This window comes from Lolium perenne, chromosome 3 (genome assembly GCF_019359855.2).
Source record: "Lolium perenne isolate Kyuss_39 chromosome 3, Kyuss_2.0, whole genome shotgun sequence".
Lineage (NCBI taxonomy): Eukaryota > Viridiplantae > Streptophyta > Magnoliopsida > Poales > Poaceae > Lolium > Lolium perenne.
The window spans coordinates 332,852,501-332,877,157 of NC_067246.2; the positions used below are offsets into that span (position 1 = coordinate 332,852,501).

A 24,657-nucleotide genomic window follows, 5' to 3' on the forward strand; every position below is an offset into this window, starting at 1 on the left:
CAATTTATTAATATGAGTAGCATGTCATGGATGTTTGCTTGCATTGTTTTATTCATAGATAGGTATGATATTGTGGTATCCTCCTCTGAATAATTCGTTTGAATTAACTTGGCACATGCTCACGCATGCATATGACTGAATAAAAGTCAATTAAGCCTCGATGATTTACATTGGTTCAGAGTTCTTGTATCACTTTTATGCCTCAGTTAATTTATTTTGCCTCAAGCATGATTATGACAGTTATTGCTCTCTTGATTTGTCGCTCCCTAGTCTTTTGCTAGCCTTCACTTGTACTGAGCGGGAATGCTGCTCGTGCCTCCAAACACATGAAAACCAAGTTATTCCAGAGTGTCCACCATAAATACCTATGCATGGCATTTCAAACCATTCCAAGTAAATTCTCATGCGCTACCTTTAAACCTTCAAAAATGCTTCTCAATTTGTGTTAATGTTTCATAGCTCATGAGGAAGTATGTGGTGTTTAACTTTCAACCTTGTCATTTACTCTTGACGGACTTTCATATGGACTAGTGGCACATCCGCTTATCCAATAATCTTGCAAAAAGAGCTGGCAATGGGGTTCCCAGCCCCGATTAATCAACTTTCACTAATAATTCTCTTCACATGTTTTGCTCTGATTCATCAGTAAGCAACTTAATTTTGCAAATAGACACTCCTCCATGGTATGTGATTGATGGAAGGCACCAGAGGATTCGGTTAGCCATGGCTTGTGTAAGCAAAGGTTGGGGGGAGTGTCACCCATAATGAAACTAAAATACGTGTGTAAACAAAAGAGAAGAGGGATGATCTACCTTGCTGGTAGAGATAACGTCCTTCATGGGAGCCGCTCTTGAATGTCCGGTTGGCGAGGTAGTTGGTGTACCCATTATCATTCGTTGACAACAACAAACACCTCTCAAAATAATTTTACTCCTGTTTTACAAATGAAAAGCTCTAGCGCATGTTAATCCCTGCTTCCCTCTGCGAAGGGTCAATCTTTTACTTTTATGTTGTGTCTCCATCCTTTCTCTGAGCACTTTCTTGAGAGCACAACTGTCATTCTTAGTGTAATATGCTTGTCTCAAAATATGATTGATTGTTGTATAACTTTGATGCTTTTATCTTTGACAATCACTATTTCTAGTCTTTCTATGAACTTCAGAGGTGCCTGAGCATTTATGTTTTGCTGATCAAATATGGGCAAGCGAGATACCACTCTATCATACTCTTTTATGAACATTGCAATCCTGCTTATATACATGATTCATGATGCTTATTATTAATTGTTGGTACCTTTCCATGATTGATATAGCTATTAGATGATCTTATTTGCATGTATCTTATTATGAACTGCCTAAGTGTTAGCCATAGCATGAGAATATTTACATCATATGAACAAATGTGTTCGTGAAAGTTCTTTTATCGCTCAGTTGTTAACTGAATTGCTTGAGGACAAGTAATAAGCTAAGCTTGGGTGGAGTTGATACGTCCAAAACGTATCTACTTTCCCGAACACTTTTGCTGTTGTTTTGCCTCTAATTTGTATACTTTGGATGCAACTAACACGGACTAACGCTGTTTTAAGCAGAACTGTTCTGGTGTCTCGTTTTTGTGCAGAAATCCAACTTTCAGGAAAAACCTCGGGATTTTGACAGAAGGCCCTATTTTCCCAGAAAACTCACGGAGCCAGAAGGGCAAGTCAGGTGGAGGCCCGAGGGCCCCACACCCTAGGGCGGGGGGGGTCCAGGAGGGGGGCGCGTGGCCCTAGCGTGTGGCCCCCTCGGCAGGCCTCCGACGCCCTCCTTCGGACTACTTATCGCCCTCGACCTAAAAACGCACGGAGAGAAGTCGAAGTCGCCAGAAACCCTCCAGAACGCCGCCACATCGCGAAACTCCGTCTCAGGGACCAGAAGTCTCCGTTCTGGCACTCCGCCGGGACGGGGAATTGGAGGAGATCATCGCCATCATCACCACCGACGCCTCTCCATCGACCAGCCATGTTTCCCCCATCCATGTGTGAGTAATTCCCCCGCTGTAGGCTGAAGGGGATGGTAGGGATTGGATGAGATTGGTCATGTAATAGTCATAAGATTGTTAGGGCATAGTGCCTAGTATCCGTAGATGTTACTTTTATGATATTGTTGCAACTTGTTATGCTTAATGCTTGTCACTAGGGCCCGAGTGCCATGATCTCAGATCTGAACATGTTATTGATTCATGAAGATATTCGTTGTTTATGATCTTACCTGCAAGTTGTATACACATGTCGCTGTCCGGAACCAATGGCCCCGAAGTGATAGAAATCGGGACAACCGGAGGGGATGGTAGTGATGTGAGGATCACATGTGTTCACGGAGTGTTAATGCTTTGCTCCGGTACTCTATTAAAAGGAGTACCTTAATATCCAGTAGTTTCCCTAGAGGCCCGGCTGCCACCGGCTGGTAGGACAAAAGATTTTGTGCAAGTTTCTCATTGCGAGCACGTACGACTATATATGCAACACATGCCTATTGATTGATTAGTACTTGGATACCATTTTATTATTATCTGCAAATGCCCCTGCTTTGACTGTTACATGAGTTTCTCTCATCCATGCAACGCCCGTTCATCCGTCCATGTGCCTACAGTATTTTAACTCTGCTGTTTACTATAATCACTGCTGCTGCCTTTGTTACTCTGCTGCTGTTATTTCGCTACTGCTACTGCTATAAAACTGTTACTACTGATAAACTCTTGCGAGCAAGTCTGTTTCCAGGTGCAGCTGAATTGACAACTCCGCTGTTAAGGCTTTCAAGTATTCTTTGTCTCCCCTTGTGTCGAATCAATAAATTGGGTTTTACTTCCCGCGAAGACTGTTGCGATCCCCTATACTTGTGGGTCATCATCAGTCTGCAAAGGAAGTGGTTAGCCGATGAGAACAACAGTGGGTTAGCATGAAGTATGAGCCAAGGAGAGTATAGAGGGTAATTACATTCGAAATCTCCTGGTTTAATGAAGAGGTTTGCGGTTCCTTGCGAGCTCTCTTGATGCATCGGCTCTTTGTGCGTAGACCGCCCTGCCCTGCTTTGATGGGAGCTTGGGAAGCAGCAGGTTCAGGAGCTGACCTTTTGTTGGAAGCCGACGGTGGCAAGTCTGGCTGGCTCTGCGTGGTGGTTTTCCCAGAGTTGCCTGAGCTCGAGTCCCTTCGACTGGACTGTGTCTCCTCACTGGAGTTTTCTTCAGTAGAGGCCTGTAAAATAAATACAAGCATGATGCAGAAGCCTAGAAGGATAGATGAAATCAGCCAAGGCATGGATCAGCTTACGTGCAAACTTTCTTGGGCTGGAGTAGGGCTTTGGCGCTTCAAGGTCTTCCTGGCAGCTACTTTCCTCACTGCTGTTCTCGCCTTGACTAAGGCTCGGGGGGCAGCTGGCCCAGAAGATACTATGCTCTTGGAAGCCGATTTTGGCGTCATCGGCTGGCTCTGCATCACAACCTTTTTCAAGGGTGGTGAGTTTTTGCAGAAGAGGACCACCGGAGCTGGTGGGAGGAATCTGAAGGGGAAGCCGTCATCATGTACAGGTTCTGGACCGTCTTGGTGCTGCAAGGAGACAGAGCAAGGTTATAAAAGAAAAGAAATCATTGTAAGCCACTTCGAGATAATTCGTAAGTAGTGGTACCTGTTCTGCAGGGATATCATATTCAGCATCAAGTTGTTTCAGCAATGGTCCCAGAGCTCTCCTGAAGGCATGAGTCTTCTACATTGACCACCAGGTCTCAAAACCATCGGTTGATGAGGTAAAAGAGAGGTTGTGAGGAATTGGGAGGGCTAGAGTATCAAAGAAGGAGTAACACCTCTGACTGGTGAGGATATCGGGCAGCTCAGCTCTGCTCTCTGTCAAGTGGTGAAGGAAGAAATGGGGAGATACCTGCCCAAGACCAAATTGCTGGGCTGCTACGACCGGCTGATAAGACTCATAACCAGGTTTGATGATCCTGTTTGAGGTGCTCATGCCAATTGGAAGGAAGCAGGGACGGATCATGATGGAGTACAATTGCCGGGTGCTGGCGTCATCAGCAAAGCTGTCTAGTCTGAAGGAGACTGGATTTTCAAAATTTTCGGACTCCGTATAAGGAAAGAAGAGAGGATTGTCCAGGCCTTGGTAGAAAATTCTGAACCACTCCAATGCTTCCTTGAGGGTCAGTTTACTACCTGGAAGGCTATATAGAGCTTGGCCGTAGCTAGTGCACCGGATTGGCTTCCCGTTAGTATCCGGAAAGGTGCAAGTGGCCAAAGGTGGAAAGTTTGGGACATGGTTCTGGAAATACAGCTGAGCCCATAGCTGAATAAACCACCAGGGACCTCCTGTTTTGACTGTCTTTTGGGAAAACAGTTTGACAGACATTAGTTGGAGATATCGATAGACCTCTCCAAGGAACAGTTTGCCGATGCCAAGCTGGGTGCCTCTGGCAAGTTCATAGGCCAAGGAAAGGTAATTCTTGGTGGGAGCAAGTGAAGGGCCACAGAATATGAAGTGTTCCAACCAGAAATTCAGGAAGGCCGTGTGTTCTTTCTCTGTTACAGGGCCTTTGTTTTTTATGTGGCGTCGAAGATAAGCACCCCAGTTTGTGCACTCTGTTTTGGAAGAAAGTGTGAAAGGGACCTTTGGCAGCATAAAAGCAGAGGGGCTTGGGGATGCAATGTCTAGACCAGTGATCATGGCCACGTCTAGTAGGGTTGGTGTCATGGGGCCATGACCAAACATGAAGCAATTCAAAGCATCAGACCAAAAGTAGCCGATGGTTTTCATAAGGTTTTCATGTTTCTCAAGGGGAGACAGTGATAAAGCTAAAGCATCGGCTATTCCTGCGGTTTCCCAGGTGGCTTGGTGAGTTTTGGATATTCTATTGTACCATGAAACCCAATCTTCAGGAGGATTAGGCCAGGCTCGTAAGCAGTCGGCCCAAGAAGTTAGATCTAAATTCTGGTTCACGAAGGGAATTCTATTGGCCTCGCATGAAATCAAATGGGCAGGACTCTCGGTAGAACGAGGGCCAAGACAGAGAGAGTTTGGAAGAGAAGGATGCGGCAGCAGAATGTCTGATACCTAGAAATTAATGACGGAATGAGACATTAATTTGGATGTTTGCTGTTAATTCTAGCACTATGCTCGGACAGCGAGGAGCGGTTGAGGATTACCTTCAGACCAGAGACCGTAGCGTTGGCGTTGGATGATTCCGCCATTGGATTCGCTGCGGGGTTGAATCTGCGCGATTGAGATCTGAGATTCGCGTGGCCGTGAGTTGGATCTATTCGAGCGGCGATTTGGGGATCTGAGTTTACTCTTTCAGATAAGGGCTGCAGGTTACCGTTTGAATAGGCAACTGATTTGGCCTTACTCGCGTTTTATGGTAAAGGCCGATGCGCTGCCATCGGCTCTTGGCGCGTTGACTTGCTTTGACAATCGGCAAAATTAATACGAAAGCAAAATCGACATAGAAACATTTTCTTCATTAATAAAGAGGGCTTTTACAGAGAAGAGCCGATTGCTCAGGAAAGGAAGAACAAAAGAAGAGCCGATTACTACTAGTAGTCCCTATTCTAAGGGCCGTCGCTGCCCTCGTCGTCGCCGTTGTGGCTGCCGTCGGCGCTGCTGCCGGCGAGCTCCTCGTCGCTGCTGCCGTAGCCCTCGGCAGGGGCTTCTTCCTCGTCGTCGTCGTCGTCGTCATCCGACCCGGCGCGGAAGCGCTTCGCCGGCGGATACTCGTCGGAGGAGGTGTCATCCTCCTCTTCCTCCCCTTCGTCGGAGGAGGTGAAGTCGTCCCACGAGAAGAGGTCGTCCTCGCTCTCTGCCTCCAGCTCCCCATCAACGAGGAACTGGAAGTCGTCTTCTCCGTCGGTCAAGGACTTGTCATCCTCGGACCAGACGGAGGAATCGTGATCCTCCTTGTCCCACGTCGTTGGGGCGAGGACATCGTGTGCCGCCAACGAGTCCCACTCCGGCGTCGGCTCGCGAGAGGAAGAGGATAGGGAAGAAAGACCCGAGGAGGCAGAGGAGGAGGAGGAGGAGTCCATGGAGCAGAGGAGGGCTTTTCGATGGCTAGTACGGAGCAAGGGGATGAAGGAGCGAACTCCTCGACGCGGTTAAATAAAGGGGATATAGTGGAGATTTAATACTGCGGCAATTTTCGAGGACGTGGTGCCAAAACTGTCAAATCGTGCAGAGAAGCTGAGAAGGCAAGGCATCATGATGAAAGGATACTGTGACGTTCTGCTCTGCCACGACGTGACCCTACGAAGAAAAAACAGAGTGGTTTTGAAATTATCATTGCCAAAACCAGGGGGGCATGTGTTATCACCGGAATTTAGCCAGAGCGGGAGATGGGCCGTGATCGAAGATGGGCTTAGAGGACATGCATATGAAGTGTCTCTGAACCGGCCTTGTGCGTGAGTTTGGGCTAGATTGCCCGTGTATCTGTATATTATGGTAGATTTAGAATTAAGAGATAAAGTTTAGTCGTACACAGCTAGGTTTATTCCTAAGATAGAAAGTCCACGGACTATAAATATGTACCTAGGGTTATTGAGAAAGGAGGACGATCACGTTCACAACAAACCAATCTAGGCGCATCGCCACCCCTTGTTTCGAGGGTTTTCTCCCGGGTAAGCAACATGCTGCCTAGATCGCATCTTGTGATCTAGGCAGTATCAGTTTATTCGTTATTGGTGTTGCTCGTGCTGAAGCCTTTTTGATGGCGAGCAACACCCTTATCTTGGATGTTTTGGGGCTGACGTCGATACTTTCATGACATGCTTGCTTAGCTACGCTGCCCCTCAATATCCAGCTGCCCTTAGGTGTAAGGGCAGCATCTTGCTTGTTCTTTATTTAGTATATCTGATCCGTTATAGTTGTTTCTTGTACTTCAAGGATTGATTTGATATCCGCATGGTTATGCCTTGCAAACGGGTTGAACGATCCGGTAGTGCGTAAGGTATGGTTTACTAAGTCCTAGAGGGATTGTTCCGGGATCGACCTCGTGTTGGTTTTTAGGCCTCTTTAGGACTGGTTTTCCATCATCTTACGTATCTGCTAGGCTCAACTACGCGTAGGACGTTCCGGTTATGCGGTGAAAACCCTAGACTATCGTAGATTGATTTAACTCGATATTGATAAAGCAGGATCCCCATGTCATCGTAAATCCAACGTGAACCATGGGGCAATCGGCTCTTTGAGCCGATCCACAGGGCAACCTAAGAGCCGATCGGGGCTCGTATTTAATGTTTACGTGTTTGCCATGCAGGAAACTAGTCGAAGCAATCCATCACCTTCCTGACCAGGTATAGGTCAGGTGGCACGCCCTTGCATCAGCCGGGACGTGTGCCGGAGCATTGCGGGCCGTTGCCCGAGGGACCAGGATCCACCAGCAGTCCTGGGAGCCTCCCGGCTCTCCGTGTTGCCCGTCGCTGCTCGCCGGTGGGTTTTGGTAGGCAACACAGAATTAGATAAAATTTGAAGGGTGGCCGTCGGCGTAACCCTGTCTACGTCTAGGGCCAAAGGTCCTCGGCGTAGACCTCACTATGTTGAAGACAACGCTACATTGAGGATCGTTTTGGCAGGCTGGCATGGCCGGGCCATACGCCGACGGCCCCGACTTTTAGCCGTCGGCGTATAATTAAAAGGCCCTCGGCATATTGTGTCATTCCTATAGTGAGTATCTTTTATCTATAAATAGCAATCCCCCACCACAAGAATTCTCTGCAATATCCTGCAGCCACGTCATCGTTTAACTCTTCTGTTGTCTTCCCTTCGTATATTTTCGTTCCATCCGGTGCGTGCAACATATTCGCTTCTTGATGATGACCCGCAGTCCAGAAACAGCCCGCTAATCCAGCCCAAGTGCATCCTATTAAGTTTTCTGAGCGTTTCTTTATTAACAGCTCCCGCACACGAACAGTCACCAATCGTTTGAGCTTCCTCTTCGCCGTTAAATTCTAGGATGTCGCACTCCTTTCCTCTCCCACACAATCTTCATGAGGGATAATACCAGATGAAACCGAATGAGGCATACGAAAAGGTACTGCAGACTTTCTCCCGTATAAAAGCCCTCGACGGTTGCTATATGCTGCATTGTTTCGACGTCAACCTTCTCCAATCCCACATATTCGCCATACATACCGGCCACCTTCCCCTTGCAATGGCACCACAAACTGCCCTCCTCCCTACACTGCGACTGACTCCTTTCTACACGGCTTTCTCCGGCCACCATGACCGTCTGGGCATGATCTCCTATTCTAGCTGCTCCTTGTTATGATGCCTGGCTGGGCAGCCTCGGTTCTGCAGTACTTCTGCTGCTCTCCTCTCACTGATACATCAACGAAGACCCTTCTAGATAGATGATCTCTCTGTCCTTTAAAACTGTTTTGATCTTTTTACGTATTTTGTATTGCAGGTTGCATCCGTTGTTCCGTGCAGCCTAGCATCAGCTCACGATGGACTGTGTCTTCAGGTTTAGGTTTACTGCTTTGTACAGAAAATTTATTTATCATTTATTTGCCCCTGTTTTGGCTGACATATTCTTCTAGAATAAGAAGATTTGATTGCCAGATGCTTGACAGAATCCCCATGTGATAAAGCAAGAGAAGATAGGTCTTCCCTCCCGTGTTATATCAGTACATCTCCCTTTTCTGTTACTGTATCTGAATTCACAGTCTGGAGTACCTCTCGCCACGTGGGACATTGTCATCTAGCACTGAAGATTGACTTTCTGTTTGTAGCCTAAAATTTATGATGTTTTGTCTGATGACAATCATGGGTCAAAGGTGCTTTTCCAGTTCATAGTGGAAAACAACAACTCAGTTCAATTGATTATGTGATGGCCTGCTCTGCTTCTGTTCTCTCATCAAATTTTCATGTAAAACAATAGTTACTCCTACCTGATACCTATTTATTGGTTATTTCCCTTACTGATTTTGTGTTCGCTGAAACTTTTGGGTGTCGAAGCCCAGAAATGCTGCAAACCTCAATCACTGGCGTCAAGCAAGAATTGCGGTTGTATTGCTACTCACATAATTAAAGATCAATGTCCGTCATTTCTTTTTTGCAAGCACATAGTCAGTTCAAAAAAAAACATAGTCAGTTCAAGCAAGATATTTTAGTTAGTGCATAACTCACACCAAGTGAAAGATTAACCACGTTACTTCAGAAGGGAGATAATTAGTTCGATCTAGCTACGAGGTGCACTTTCAAAATTTTGCTCAAATCATAAACCGTCTTGCTATGAACTTGCAATTAGATCTTATATACTAAGATGGTAGCGTAATTGGATGCATCTTAAAAATATCTTCAGTTTTCTTTACAGAATGTTTCTAACATTACCTAACACGTGAATATATTAAAGGTCCACCATTGAACCAAGTGTCAGACAATTTATATTATTGCGAGTAAGTCTATGATTCTTTTGTTGCTAAATGTGGGGGAATGTGGTCAGGAGGTCTTTACCATATTATGTTATTTGTCAATATAAACTTAGAATATTTCTCATATATGTAGCATTCCTAAATATTGTCACCATGAATTCCGCCGCAACGCGCGGGGTATTATCTAGTTTATATATTGTACGTGCAAGGCAGTTAACTTGAAGATAGAATCCGTCGAGCCCGCTGATGCTAGAACGTACGTAACAATTGATACAACCTGCAATACAAAATAGGGAACACATCAAAGCAGTGTTTAAAACATAGATTGCGTTCATACATTCATGTGATGATTGGTCGCTGATGTATCGGTAGGTGGAGAAATAGAACTCGGCCTGACGAGCAAAGGAGTCGAATGAAGGAGCAGCTAGCATTAAAAATGAGATGCCGATGGTTGCCAAAGAAGGTGGGTGACCGGAGAAGGGGCGTGCGGAAGGAGCAAGGAGAAAATTGAGGAAGGTTTATGGAGTGATTGACAACACACGGTGGAAGGCTAAAAGGGCGATGTCTTGGAGTTTAAAAAGAAAAAAAACTATCGATGAGCTGTTATTTCTCGCGGATTTGTGTGGGAGATTGCGCCCGCCGTACAGATTAATGAAAGAGAGGAAGCATGAACTGTCGTTGGCAGTTCGCCTGTTTGGTGGCTAACTAATGGAAGGGCGATAAAAAGCTATGCTAATAGGCTGCAAATGGGCTTGATTAGTGGACTGCTTCTAGACTACGTTAGTGGGCTGCTGCTGTACCACTGGTTAGCAAAAGAATAAACAGAATGAACGCGAAGAATAAAACAGAATACAGGAAGAAAAGAAAACGCCTGCGAGGAGTTAATAACTTTTGTTTGTTCAGGTGGGAGGTTTGATGAGGTGGTATAACTGCGCATATCAAAAGAAATAGATTAGTCAGTAGGAATTTTTTATTTATACTAGCACAAAAATCTGTGCGTTGCTACGGTTAATATTTTAATCTAGCGCCGTCAGATGTTATCATTACGAATTCAGGCTGCCATTGAGTTATTTGTTAGAGGTAGGTCAGTCTTTTTAAAGAAAGAAATCTATTACAAAGCTACAAAGAAAGAAATCTATTACAAAGCTACAAATCAATACAATGGTAACCAACAAAATCATAGTGAAAATATCTCTTTACAAGCTAGATCGTAACACAAGTCGAAATTTAGTTTACAATAGTTCAGCAAAACGATGCGATCATTCTCCTGATTCCCTTTCACAACACCTCCTTTCTTTCTCCCCTGTAGCGCCTCCTCCTGCTGTTGGCTGGCTTGGCCGTTCCTCGCCCCTCTCTCTTTGCCGCACCTTCTCAAATTTCTGCTGTCGATGCAAGTAGTTAATTTTCCAACAAGCTCCCGATTGATTTTTCTCGCGAGCAACCGGGGCCCCTTCCCGTGGTCGGATGCTCTTTCCTCTGATCCGATCTTCCTCTATTTTCTCCATGGTCTACATCAGCTCTATCCCTGGGCGAGCTAAGCAAGCCGTAAGCATCAAGTGCCCCCTCCTCGACCCCTCAGAGCAGGTCTAACAGACCCCGTAAAAGGGGCAAACCCGTATAATAACCGCCGATTTGAGGGTTTCGGCTCTACCCGACCGTCTAGCACGCCCCGTAAAAACGGTCCCCGCATCGTTTTTTGCTGTTTTCGAGTACGGGGCGGGTCGTCGCCCCTTACTTGTGCGGGGCGGGAGGGGGAATACAGGGCCAACCCCTCACCTTTGGCGGGCTGAACTTTCAGCTAGCAACTGACTTCTGCGCACTGTAGCGGGCGGCGGCCATGGCGGGCGTCCGGAGCGGGAGCGGGCGCGGCCGGCGTGGGGACGCACGGAGCGGGCGCGGCCAGAGCGGCGGCGGCTAGGGCAGGAGCAGGCGCAGCCGGTGCGGACGCGGCCGTGGCGGGCGGGGCGGCCGGGGCGGGAGCGGGCGCAGCGGCTGCGGGCGCGCGGCCGGTGCGGGAGCGGGCGCGGCTGGCCGTGGCGGACGGGGCGGCCGGGGCTGAGCTGGAGCGGGCGGCGGCCGGAGCTGGAGCGGGCGGCGGCCGGAGCGGTGCGCGGCCATGGCCGGGGCGGGGGACGGGGGGCGGCCGGGGCGGAGCAGGGCTGGCGGCGGGGTGCCGGGGCAGGGCAGGGACGGCCGGGGAAGGGGCAGAGCAGGGGCGGCCGGGGTAGGGTGGGGCAGGAGGCCAGGAGCTGTGATGCACGCACGAGGAGGAAGAAAGAGAGAAGGAAGAAGAGAAGAAAAAAAATTTGGCATATTCTGGGAATATTCTTCTTTACAGTTTAGACATACGGGGTCTGCTAGCTCGTCCGAGTTTTTGGCCGACGAAAAGTGAATACAGGGCCCTGTACTCGCGTTTTAAGGGGCGAAAAAATACGGTGCCTGTTAAACATGCTCTCAGACCTTGGTACCAATTTTGATTCCCTCCACATATCGCCTGATCGTATCCCCACATTTTCCTCCGATCTTGGTATGGTCGTAAGCAGATCGAGCCCTGGGCGAGGCAGGCATGCCGTAAGAAGAAGTGCTCCCTCCTCGGCCCCTTCGATCTGAAGGACCTGGGCGCTGCCTATTGTTTCTCTTTGACGATTTCGAGCAATTAGGGATGGTATCTGTGGGAATCGCACCCAAAGGAGTTGGTCTATATATAGTCGGATTTGCGTGGAAAGGGGGCAAGAAATTTGAACAGAAATCCACTGGATCTGATTTGATTTGATCCTGTTTCGACTGCGGGACTGAGGACGAAGGAAACCATGATGTGCGCGCATCTGTTTTTTTACAGGAACCATCGAAACCTTGTCCAACTAAGCGGTGGCAGCGACTGTAATTTTGATTGACAAGCAGAGGCACTTTTAAAACGGACGAAAAAAGGGGAAAAACCTTACTTCCTTTATTAGTAGGTAAAGATAGGATGATTTGCAGTTTCTGAATTTTGCACACCTTATTCAAGAATTATTCCACAAACTTGAGAAGTGTTGATCTAGGATTTCTTAAAAAAGATATAATCTAGTTTTATTTTTGAATGGGAGATATATAATTTAGTTGATATGGGTTGTTCACACTTCGATAAAACCCCTAGGCCCTAGCCGAACTTGTCCTCAAGGGAACTTGAGTAAATTGCGCCCTTTGGACCGTGTGACATGTGGGCAATTTCCTAAGACCACTCCGGAGTTCTGAACTCCCATATATACCGTCCGTTGTATTGCCTTGGAACATTACAGGTCTCGAGTCTGACATTATATTCTAGTGATCAGATCGTTGCCTGACCTGCAAAACAACATGACAACGCAGGTACGCACGCTCGTGTTTTGCCAAGCATTAATTTATGTGTCATATGCTGATTCATAACAGCCCAAGAAGCTGCCGGGCAATAGGACGAAAGGGGCGAAGGCGCCCTTCGCGAAACCGCGGAAGGCGCCGGCTCCGAAGAAGAAGCCGGAAGGCTGGACCGATGATTACTGGCATCAAGACTGTCTGCGCCGGAAGTTATCGACGGCGGAGCGAAAAGGGTGGAGGACGGCGCAGTTGGACAAGAAGGCGTCGGCGACGCGCGCGCACCAGCATAATATGGCCGGGTGCATCGCTGCCACGAACGCGAGCCCATGGAGTACAAATATGCCGCCGTACATTCCCGGAGTGTTGTCCCCGTCGACATCCAGGTTCTACAACGACGGCCCCTCCACCACTCTCGTCTGCTTGACGCCAAACTTGTCGCCGCGGTACGAGGATGCGCTGCCTCATGGTGGCTTCAACCCCAACACTATGTTCTACTCCCCGACGTACGAGCCAGGACCCAGTCCGGAGGGCGCCCCTTTCAATGGCCGAAGGGGCCCACTTGAATTCGCCGGCGCCGGTGCTGAGGAGGAGGAGGTGGTGGAGGAGGAGGGGGACGGGGGACGGGGTGGAGGAGGGGGTGGAGGACTCTGAGGACGACGAGGACGAAGAGGATGGCGACGAAGAGGACGACGAGGGCACTGGTGAGGATGCTGATGATCTCATGGAGGTTGACGCGGACGGTGTGACGAAGAAGAAGAAGAAGAAGAAGAAGAAGAAGAAGAAGGCGTCGGGCACACGAGGCCCAAGTGGACGCCTCTAGAGGATCAATGTATGTGCGAGTCGTGGACGACGGTGAGCCATGACTCCATCATCGGCGCCAACCAAAAATACGGGAAGTATTAGGTGAGGATCAAAGCCGAGTTCGATGAGCGCAAGCTCATCAACAAAGACTACAACAAAGTGACAATGAAGAGGAGCCAAAAGGCAATGTAGACTCGATGGGCCATCATCCAGGCGTCGGTGAACATGTTCCATGGATTCCATCATGACTTAGAGACCAGAGGCGACAGCGGCGGCGATGTCGCCCAACTGGTACGACTCTTTCTTACATAATCTGTAGCACCTACAATGTGTTCGATGAAATGATTGCGCTTCCTTTGATTAGTTTGACAAGGCCATGGATTTGTACCGGAAGAACTCGGATGGGCATAAGTCATTCGCGCTAAGATGAACCACAAATGGAGGTTGACGCGCGTTTCGCTGTCGAAGGGGAAAGACGTCATTGATCTGGATGCGCTGCTGGCAACATCGACAGGGCGCCGTATCGGCAACAAGGCTGCCAAGGCCGCCTTGGCCGACGCTGCATCGGCCGAGAAGATGCAGGCGTCGCTCACGCAGTGCCTCGTCGAGGTCTCCTCGACCTTGCTCTCCCGCGACAAAAAGGACGAGGAAAGGTGGGCGGCGCTGCTCAAGAGGCAAGAGGAGAAGATGGAGCTGAAGAAACGCAGGGACGACATGTCCCTGCTGGGACAGTCGACAGAAGGAATGTCTCCCCGGACGCGGGCGTCGCACAACTACTTCGAAGGACAGATCCGCGACGACATCGAAGCCAAAATGGCGGCAGCCGAGGCGGAGTCCGAGGCGGCAGCCCAGGCAGCTGCAGCATCAACGGCAGCGGCACCAACCCCGGAGCAAGAGCTGGCAGACGCATCCGCTAATACACCTGCGTCGGTCTCTGCCTCGACGTCACGATGGAGCATGTACACCTGGCAGATCACGACGAGTTCATCGCGATCGACGGGCCAACGTCGACTCAGGATGCGCCGTCGGCGTCGGCATCGCCGTACGACAACCCCTTCTTTTAATTCTATCGTCGGCCTGTAATATGATCACGCGCCCAGTACTTTGATCACCGCTACTCTGATCGCGACCACTACGGCGGGAACGATCTCTTTTGAATGCAAACTTTTTAAATTCATATTTGGGGACACCGTTTGGGGGACGCGACTGGGGAGCGATGTCCCCCAAACGCGGCACGAACAAAACACGTCCCCCAAACGCTCGATCCGGCGTGCTTTGGTGGACGGTTTGGGGGACGCGACTGGAGATGCTCTTAGATCGTAATTTTTCTCATTCTTTTGAGAGAATCGAGAGGAGAAGCAAACGCACGTACCATCGGTCGACACCTCAAGCGTGTATGACTGGAAATTCCAAATTAGGTCAATACCTGAGCCTCAGATCAGAGGTAACTAGAAAAATTGCCCGTGCAATGAGAAATACATTGTTCAATATTTATTATCATGGCAACAAAACATGCTATGAAGAAAATATAAAATAATTATGTGTGTTTTTATCTCCACGTAACGTTCTAGTTGACGTCCTTCTTATCCCGCAACTTACATAACGATGTGATATGGTAGACGACTTCAAGTGGACTTTTGCCTGTTTTCCTAGGGTTTCGTTCTCTCGCTCTGGCGATAGGTGACTTCTAGGGTTTCGAGGCTTCCGTTGGTGCGGCTGAGATCTCCTCGGCGGCGCACCCAGGTTTACCCCCGTCATCGATCGTGCGTCTCCTTCCTCCCCTCGGTGCCCCAAATCTCCTGTCTCCTCATACACGTTCGTGGTGACTACGGGGCAAACCTAGTTTGCTAGCCACCCTTGGCGGTGTGTGAGGTTTTAGGCTGTGGTGGTGCACTGATGGCTGAAGATCGGAACGCGATGATGGCGGGCAAGGAGACGATGGTCTCGGGATCCAATCCTGGGTCCCGGAGGACGGCGGCGGATTTGACTGGTAGGGGCAAGACGATCGGCGAGGCTGCAGTTCCGGAGGCTAGCGCTAGCGCTGCGGATGGTGTGACGGATATGATGGGTCGCCTAAAGCTTACATCGAAGGAATCCAAGAAGTTTGTCATCGATGACTCGGTCGGTGATGGTGGAAACTACCCGGAGCGGGCGTTGGTGGGTAAGGTCCTGGCTCCAAATACACTGCATGTGAATACGATCACCTCGTTCGTTCGGTCTGCATGGGAAAATCCTAGGGGTATGATGGTGCGCTCAATTGGACCAAACTTGTTCCTCGTTGAATTTGAGTCTCAAGAGGAGCTTCAGCGTGTCGTTAATGGATCACCGTGGACCTTGGGGAAGAAACATGCCATTCTGCTGAAGAGATTTGATCCAATGGTGATGCCAGCCGATATGGTCTTTGATAGATTGCTCTTGTCGGTGAGGATTTATGGCCTCCCCTTTCGTCTGATGAATTCGGAAAATGGTGGTCCACTTGCTGCTATGATTGGGGAAGTGGTGAAAGTTGAGGTGGATGAGAAGGGAAGAGCATGGGGAGAATACCTTCATGTTCGTATTGATGTGGATATTAGTGAGCCACTCATGAGGTGTGTGGCAGTGGAGTCCTCTAGCCTGAAGCGGACGCTGTATTATGAGGTTAGGTATGAGAAGCTCCCGTTGTTCTGTTTCTCGTGTGATTTAGTGGGGCACTCATCAGTGACTTGCCCTACTCCTGCTGCTCGGGATGAGATGGGGAAACTTCCCTGGGATGGGGACAGGGTTATGTTCCTGAGGTGCGGAGAGAAAACGGTACATTTTCGGGCCAGGGATCTGCCCAAAGTTCTAGTACTCATCCAAGTGGTGCAGATAAGAGACAACCTGAGGTGACATCACCGGCTAAGGCAAAAAACCTCGGGGTAGGAAAACTCCAGCACCTCCCAAGGATAAGAAAAGTGATAATCTGGTTGATAGCACAATTGTGCAGAAGCGTAAACAGTATTAGAGCCAAAGCTCAACATGTCCTGGCTATCGCAAATTCCCCTACCAGTCCTGAAGTTGGGGGGAGGGGAACAATCTTGCTCCAACTGTCTTGCTGGTGGAGGATGACCGAAACAGTAATGATTCAAGCAAGAAGCGCAAGAATAGTGATGGAACAAGCACCCAATCGCGGATCTGGCGGAGGCTGTTGATCAGCCCCGCCCTACGCAATGAGTATGTTAGTCTGGAACTGTCGGGGACTCGGGTCGGACTCGACAGTGGGCGAGCTACGCTGGCTCGTGAAATTTTTTATACCTATGTTCCTTTTTCTCTCGGAGACGAAGATGAAGGACAAACGCGCCCAACAGCTTATGTGGTCGCTGGGGTATTGATACGCGTAAAGCACACGCCCGTTGGGAACCCCAAGTGGAAGGTGTGATGTGTATAGCAGCAAGTTTCCCTCAGTAAGAAACCAAGGTTTATCGAACCAGTAGGAGTCAAGGATCACGTGAAGGTCGTTGGTGACGGAGTGTAGTGCGGCGCAACACCAGGGATTCCGGTGCCAACGTGGAACCTGCACAACACAATCAAAGTACTTTGCCCCAACGTAACAGTGAGGTTGTCAATCTCACCGGCTTGGTGTAAACAAAGGATTATATGTATAGTATGGATGATGATATTTGTTTGCGAAGAATAGTAAAGAACAATTGCAGTAGATTGTATTTCAGATGTAAAGAATGGATCGGGGTCCATAGTTCACTAGTGGTGTCTCTCCCATAAGATAAATAGCATGTTGGGTGAACAAATTACAGTTGGGCAATTGACAAATAAAGAAGGCATAATAATGCACATACATATATCATGATGAGTACTATGAGATTTAATCAGCGCATTACGACAAAGTACATAGACCGCTATCCAGCATGCATCTATGCCTAAAAAGTCCACTTTCAGGTTATCATCCGAACCCCTTCCAGTATTAAGTTGCAAACAACAGACAATTGCATTAAGTATGGTGCGTAATGTAATCAACACAAATATCCTTAGATAAAGCATCGATGTTTTATCACTAGTGGCAACAGCACATCCACAACCTTAGAGGTTGCTGTCACTCCCCCAGATTCAATGGAGGCATGAACCCACTATCGAGCATAAATACTCCCTCTTGGAGTTACAAGTATCAACTTGGCCAGAGCCTCTACTAGCAACGGAGAGCATGCAAGAACATAAACAACATATATGATAGATTGATAATCAACTTGACATAGTATTCAATATTCATCGGATCCCAACAAACACAACATGTAGCATTACAAATAGATGATCTTGATCATGATAGGCAGCTCACAAGATCTAACATGATAGCACAATGAGGAGAAGACAACCATCTAGCTACTGCTATGGACACATAGTCCAGGGGTGGACTACTCACACATCGATCCGGATGCGATCATGGCAATGAAGAGACCTCCGGGAGATGATTCCCCTCTCCGGCAGGGTGCCGGAGGCGATCTCCTGAATCCCCCGAGATGGGATTGGCGGCGGCATCTCTGGTAGGTTTTCCGTATCGTGGCTCTCGGTACTGGGGTATTCGCGACGAAGGCTTTAAGTAGGCGGAAGGGCGGAGTCGGAGGAGTCACGGGGGCCCCACACGCTAGGGCCGCGCGGGCCCCCCTAGGCCGCGCCGCCCTAGTGTGGCGGCGCCCCGTGGCCCCATTTCGTATGTCCCTCGGTCTTCTGGAAGCTTCGTGGAAAAATAAGCCCCTGGGCGTTGATTTCGTCCAATTCCGAGAATATTTCCTTACTAGGATTTCTGAAACTAAAAAAAGCAGAAAACAGCAACTGGCTCTTCGGCATCTCGTCAATAGGTTAGTGCCGGAAAATGCATAAATATGACATATAATGTGTATAAAACATGTGAGTATCATCATAAAAGTAGCATGGAACATAAGAAATTATAGATACGTTTGACACGTATCAAGCATCCCCAAGCTTAGTTCCTACTCGCCCTCGAGTAGGTAAACGATAACAAAGATAATTTCTGAAGTGACTTGCTATCATAATCTTGATCAATACTATTGTAAAGCATATGAGATGAATGCAGCGATTCGAAGCAATGATGAAGATAATGAGTAAACAAATGAATCATATAGCAAAGACTTTTCATGAATAATACTTTCAAGACAAGCATCAATAAGACTTGCATAAGAGTTACTCATAAAGCAATAAATTCTTAGTAGAAAGCTTTGAAACAACACAAAGGAAGATATAAGTTTCAGCGGTTGCTTTCAACTTCAACATATTTATCTCATGGATAATTGTCAACACAAAGTAATATAACAAGTGCAATAAGTAAACATGTAAGAATCAATCCACACAGTTGACACAAGTGTTTGTTTCTGAGATAGAAAGAATAGGTAAACTGACTCAACAATAAAGTAGAAGAATGGCCCTTCGCAGAGGGAAGCATGTATTACTATTTTTGTGCTAGAGCTTTTCATTTTGAAAACATAGAAACAATTTTATCAACGGTAGTAATAAAGCATATGTGTTATGTATAAGATATCTTATAAGTTGCAAGTCTCATGCATAGATTACCAATAGTGCTCGCACCTTGTCCTAATTAGCTTGGATTAACATGGATTATCATTGCATAGCATATGTTTCAACCAAGTGTCACAAAGGGGTACCTCTATGCCGCCTGTACAAAGGTCTAAGGAGAAAGCTCGCATTGGATTTCTCGCTTTTGATTATTCTCAACTTAGACATCCATACCGGGACAACATAGACAACAGATAATGGACTCCTCTTTATAATCATTCAACAATAGATAATATTCTCATAAGAGATTGAGGATTGATTGTCCATACTGAAACTTCCACCATGGATCATGGCTATAGTTAGCGGCCCAATGTTCTTCTCTAACAATATGCATACTCAAACCATTTGATCATGAAAATCGCCCTTACTTCAGACAAGACGAACATGTATAGCAACTCACATGATATTCAACAAAGGTGTAAAAGTTGATGGCATCCCCAGAAACATGGTTACCGCTCAACAAGCAACTTATTAAGAAATAAGACACATAAGTACATATTCTTCACCACAATAGTTTTTAAGGCTATTTTCCCATGAGCTATATATTGTAAAGGCAAAGAATAGAATTTTAAAGGTAGCACTCAAGTAATTTACTTTGGAATGGCAGAGAAATACCATGTAGTAGGTAGGTATGGTGGACACAAATGGCATGGTTTTTGGCTCAAGGATTTGGATGCACGAGAAGAATTCCTCTCAATACAAGGCTAGGCTAGCAAGGTTGTTTGAAGCAAACTCAAGTATAAAAGGTGCAACAAAGCTCACATATGAACATATCGTAAGTATTATAAGACTTTATATTGTCTCCTTGTTGTTCAAACACCTTAACCAGAAAATATCTAGACTCTAGAGAAACCAATCATGCAAACCAAATTTTAACAAGCTCTATGTAGTTATTCATTAATGGGTGCAAAGTACATGATGCAAGAGCTTAAACATGATCTATATGAGCACAACAATTATCAAGTATCACATTATTCAAGACATTATACCATTTACCACATGCAGCATTTTCTGTTTCCAACCATATAGTAATGAATGAAGTAGTCCAACCTTCGCAATGAACATTAAAGATAAAGCTAAGAACATATATGTTCATACGAAACAGCGGAGCGTGTCTCTCTCCCAAACAAAGAATGCTTGGATCTGATTTTATTCAAACAAAACAAAAATAAAAACAAACAGACGCTCCAAGTAAAGCACATAAGATGTGACGGAATAAAAATATAGTTTCACTAGAGGTGACCTGATAAGTTGTCGATGAAGAAGGGATGCCTTGGGCATCCCCAAGCTTAGACGCTTGGGTCTTCTTAAAATATGCAGGGATGGACCACAGGGGCATCCCCAAGCTTAGAATTTTCACTCTTCTTGATCATATTGTATCATCCTCCTCTCTTGACCCTTGAAAACTTCCTCCACACCAAACTCAAAACAATCTCATTAGAGGGTTAGTGCATAATCGAAAATTCATATATTCAGAGGTGACATAATCATTCTTAACACTTCTGGACATTGCACAAAGCTACTGAAAGTTAATGGAACAAAGAAATCCATCAAACATAGCAAAACAGGCAATGCGAAATAAAAGGCAGAATCTATCAAAACAGAACAGTCCGTAAAGACGAATTTTTTATAGGCACCAGACTTGCTCAGATGAAAATTCCCAAATTGAATGAAAGTTGCGTACATATCTGAGGATCACGCACGTAAACTGGCAGATTTTTCTAAATTTTCTACAGACGGGGCGGCTCAATTTCGTGACAGCAAGAAATCTGTTCCTGCGCAGTAATCCAAATCTAGTATTGACTTTACAATCAAAGACTTTACTTGGCACAATGATACATCCAATTTGCATCACTATTTTGTATCATAATTTGCTATTATTCATTGATATATTTCATGTTTGGACACAATACTTATGTTATTTCATCTATTTTGCATGTTTCATCATCATTGGAGGATCAAGCACCGGAGCCAGGATTCTGCTGGAAAAAGCACCGTCACAACCCAATATTTCGGAAGATCAACTGTGGAAGGAAATTACACCAAAAATCCTATTTTTCCAGATGACGGAGAAAGCCAGAAGGGGAAGCCGAGAAGACCCAAGGTGGGGCCAGACCACAGGCCGGCGCGGCCCATGGCCTGGCCGCGCCACCTTGTGGTGTGGGGGCCCCACGGCCCCTTTCGCCTCCTTTTCTTCGCGAAATCCTTCGTCCCGAAGACCTAAGCCACAGAGGGTTCCTCACGAAGGGTTACAGCCGCCTCTGCGGGGCGGAGAACACCAGAGAGAAAAGAGCTCTCCGGCGGGCAGGAATCCGCCGGGGAAATTCCCTCCCGGAGGGGGAAATCGACGCCATCGTCATCGTCATCGAGCTGGACATCATCTCCATCACCACCGTCATCATCATCATCATCATCACCGCCATCTCCACCGCTGCACCTCGTCACCGCTGTAACAATTTGGGTTGGATCTTGATTGTTTGATAGGGGAAACTCTCCCGGTATTGATTTCTACTTGTTATTGATGCTATTGAGTGAAACCGTTGAACCAAGGTTTATGTTCAGATTGTTATTCATCATCATATCACCTCCGATCATGTTCCATATGATGTCTCGTGAGTAGTTCATTTAGTTCTTGAGGACATGGGTGAAGTCTAAATGTTAGTAGTGAATTATGGTTGAGTAATATTCAATGTTATGATATTTAAGTTGTGGTGTCATTCTTCTAGTGGTGTCATGTGAACGTCGACTACACGATACTTCACCATTTATGGGCCTAGGGGAATACATCTTGTACTCGTTTGCCAATTGCGGGGTTGCCGGAGTGACAGAAACCTGAGCCCCCGTTGGTATATCGATGCAGGAGGGATTGCAGGATCTTAGAGTTTAAGGCTGTGGTTAGATTTATCTTAATTATTTTCTTGTAGTTGCGGATGCTTGCAAGGGGTATAATCACAAGTATGTATTAGTCCTAGGAAGGGCGGTGCATTAGCATAGGTTCACCCACACAACACTTATCAAAACAATGAAGATTATTTAGCTACATGAAGCGAAAGCACTAGACTAAATTCCCGTGTGTCCTCAAGAACGTTTGGTCATTATAAGTAAACAAACCGGCTTGTCCTTTGTGCTAAAAAGGATTGGGCCACTCGCTGAAATTGTTACTTTCGCATTTTACTTACTCGTACTTTATTCAACTGTTACATCAAAACCCCCTGAATACTTGTCTGTGAGCATTTACAGTGAATCCTTCATCGAAACTGCTTGTCAACACCTTCTGCTCCTCGTTGGGATCGACATTCTTACTTATCGAAGATACTACGATACACCCCCTATACTTGTGGGTCATCAAGACTATTTTCTGGCACCGTTGCCGGGGATTGAAGCGCTATTGGTAAGTGGAATTGGTAAGGAAAACCTTTACTATTTGTGCTGATTTTATTTCTGCCTGCTGCTATAAGTCATTATGGAGAGATCTTCTCTTCAATTTCTATTTGGGAAATCTACTACTACTGCAACGGTAGTGGATGAGGCGCCAGGTGAGGAAGTAATACCATATAAAATACCTATGAAAATTATTGAACGTGTTATGGATAACCGCTATGTAGGGGATGGAACTGTCCATCCTGGTGATCATTTACTGTTTTTACATGAATTATGCGGGTTATTAAAATGTGCAGGTATTGCTATGAATGAAGTTAGAAAGAAACTATTCTCTATATCGCTGTCTGGTAAAGCGGCGCATTGGTATAAATTGCTGAAGAATGGTGATTCTCTTGAATGGGAGGACATTGTGCCTTTATTTTATTCTAAGTTCTATCCTCCAAGTGAAATTCACAAGGATCGGAACCACATATATAATTTCTGGCCTCATGAAGGAGAGAGTATTGCCCAAGCTTGGGGGAGATTGAAGTCTTTAATGCTCAAATGCCCCATTCATGAGCTTCCTGGTAATGTTATTATTGATAATTTCTATGCAAGACTTTCTTTTCAAGACAAGACCTTGCTGGATACTTCTTGTTCTGGATCATTTAACCGCAACAAAGAAGAGTTTAAAAGGGACCTTCTTGATCGGATCCAAGAAAATACTGAAGGTTGGGAGAACGACAAGGATAGAGAATCAGGTATAATTTATGATTATAAATGCATTGAAGCTTTTATGGATACTGATAAATTTCGTAATATGAGTGCTACATATGGTCTTGATTCTCAAGTTGCTGCAAACCTTTATAAAGCTTTTGCCTCTCATTATGAATTGCCTAAGAAGAATTTTGATAAGTATCATGAACCGTATAAAGATAAAATTGATTCATCTATTAATAAATGCGTTGTAGTTGAAACTGTTGATCATGTTATTCCTGAAGCTTATATTGAAAAAACTCCTTTCCCTGTTAAAATGAAGGAGTACTCTGTTATAAATAGTGCGGTTCATAAAAGTGAAAAGAAACCTATAGAACCCGAAGAACAAATAAAAGTTGAACCTGCTGTTGCAATAGTTAAAGATCTTGTGACTGAAAATGTGGAGGATGGTCATATTATTTTCTGTGAAGATGCTTCTAATATTGTTTCACATCCTAATAAACCCAAACAAGTTAGTGTTCCTATGCTATCTGTTAGAATTGGTGATCATTGCTATTATGGTTTATGTGATATTGGTGCAAGTGTTAGTGCTATTCCTTATGAGCTTTACACGGAGATTATGCACGAAATTGGTTCTTGTGAACTTGAAGATATTGATGTGGTTATTCAGCTGGCTAATAGAGAAACTATTTATCCAATTGGTATTGTTCGAGATGTGGAAGTTCTATGTGGTAAGATTAAATATCCTGCTGACTTTTTGGTACTTGGTTCTGCTGCTAGTGATTATTGTCCTATCATTTTTGGTAGACCTTTTCTAAATACTTGCGGAGCTATTATAGATTGCAAGAAAGAGAAAATTTTGACTAAATTTGCTGGTGAACCTTATGAGTTTAACTTCTCTAAATTTACCAAAACTCCTTATAAAGCTGATTTGCCTAGTAATGACTTTAAAATGGAACAGTGTGCATCTATTGTCCTTGTTCCTAATAATCCTTTGCAGCAACACTTGGAGAATAGCGAGAGTGAAGTTTTTAGGAAAGAAAGAGATGAGCTTGAGGAAATTTTTCTTCGCCAACCTATTCTCAAGCATGATTTACCGGTGGAAGATCTGGGTACAACACCGCCACCGAAGGAAGATCCTGTTTTTGATTTAAAGCCTTTGCCTGATAATCTTAAATATGCTCATATTGATGATAAGAAAATATATCCTGTTAATATTAGTTCTAAACTTTCAGAGTTTGAAGAAGAAAGGTTATTGGAAATACTGAAGAAACACCGAGGTGCTATTGGTTACACTCTTGATGACTTGAAGGGGATTTCTCCCTCTATTTGCCAACACGCCATTAATATGGAAGATGATGCGAAGCCTGTTGTTGAACCTCAGCTTCGTCTAATTCCTAAGATGAAGGATGTGGTAAGAAATGAGGTATTACGACTTCTTGAAGCTGGTATTATATATCCTATTGCTGATAGTAGATGGGTTAGTCCTG

At 46.0% G+C, this 24,657-nt stretch overlaps 1 protein-coding gene across 1 annotated transcript in view; it reads left to right on the forward strand.

The window, feature by feature from the left end:
• Positions 1-12,689: 12,689 nt before the first annotated feature.
• LOC127345851 (uncharacterized) overlaps positions 12,690-24,657 on the forward strand; it is an 84,253-nt gene continuing 72,285 nt past the window's right edge. The window contains exon 1 of the mRNA XM_051372383.1: positions 12,690-12,745. Coding sequence (XP_051228343.1) covers positions 12,734-12,745 — 12 coding nt within the window. The 5' untranslated portion in view covers positions 12,690-12,733. The remainder of the gene's footprint in view (positions 12,746-24,657) is intronic.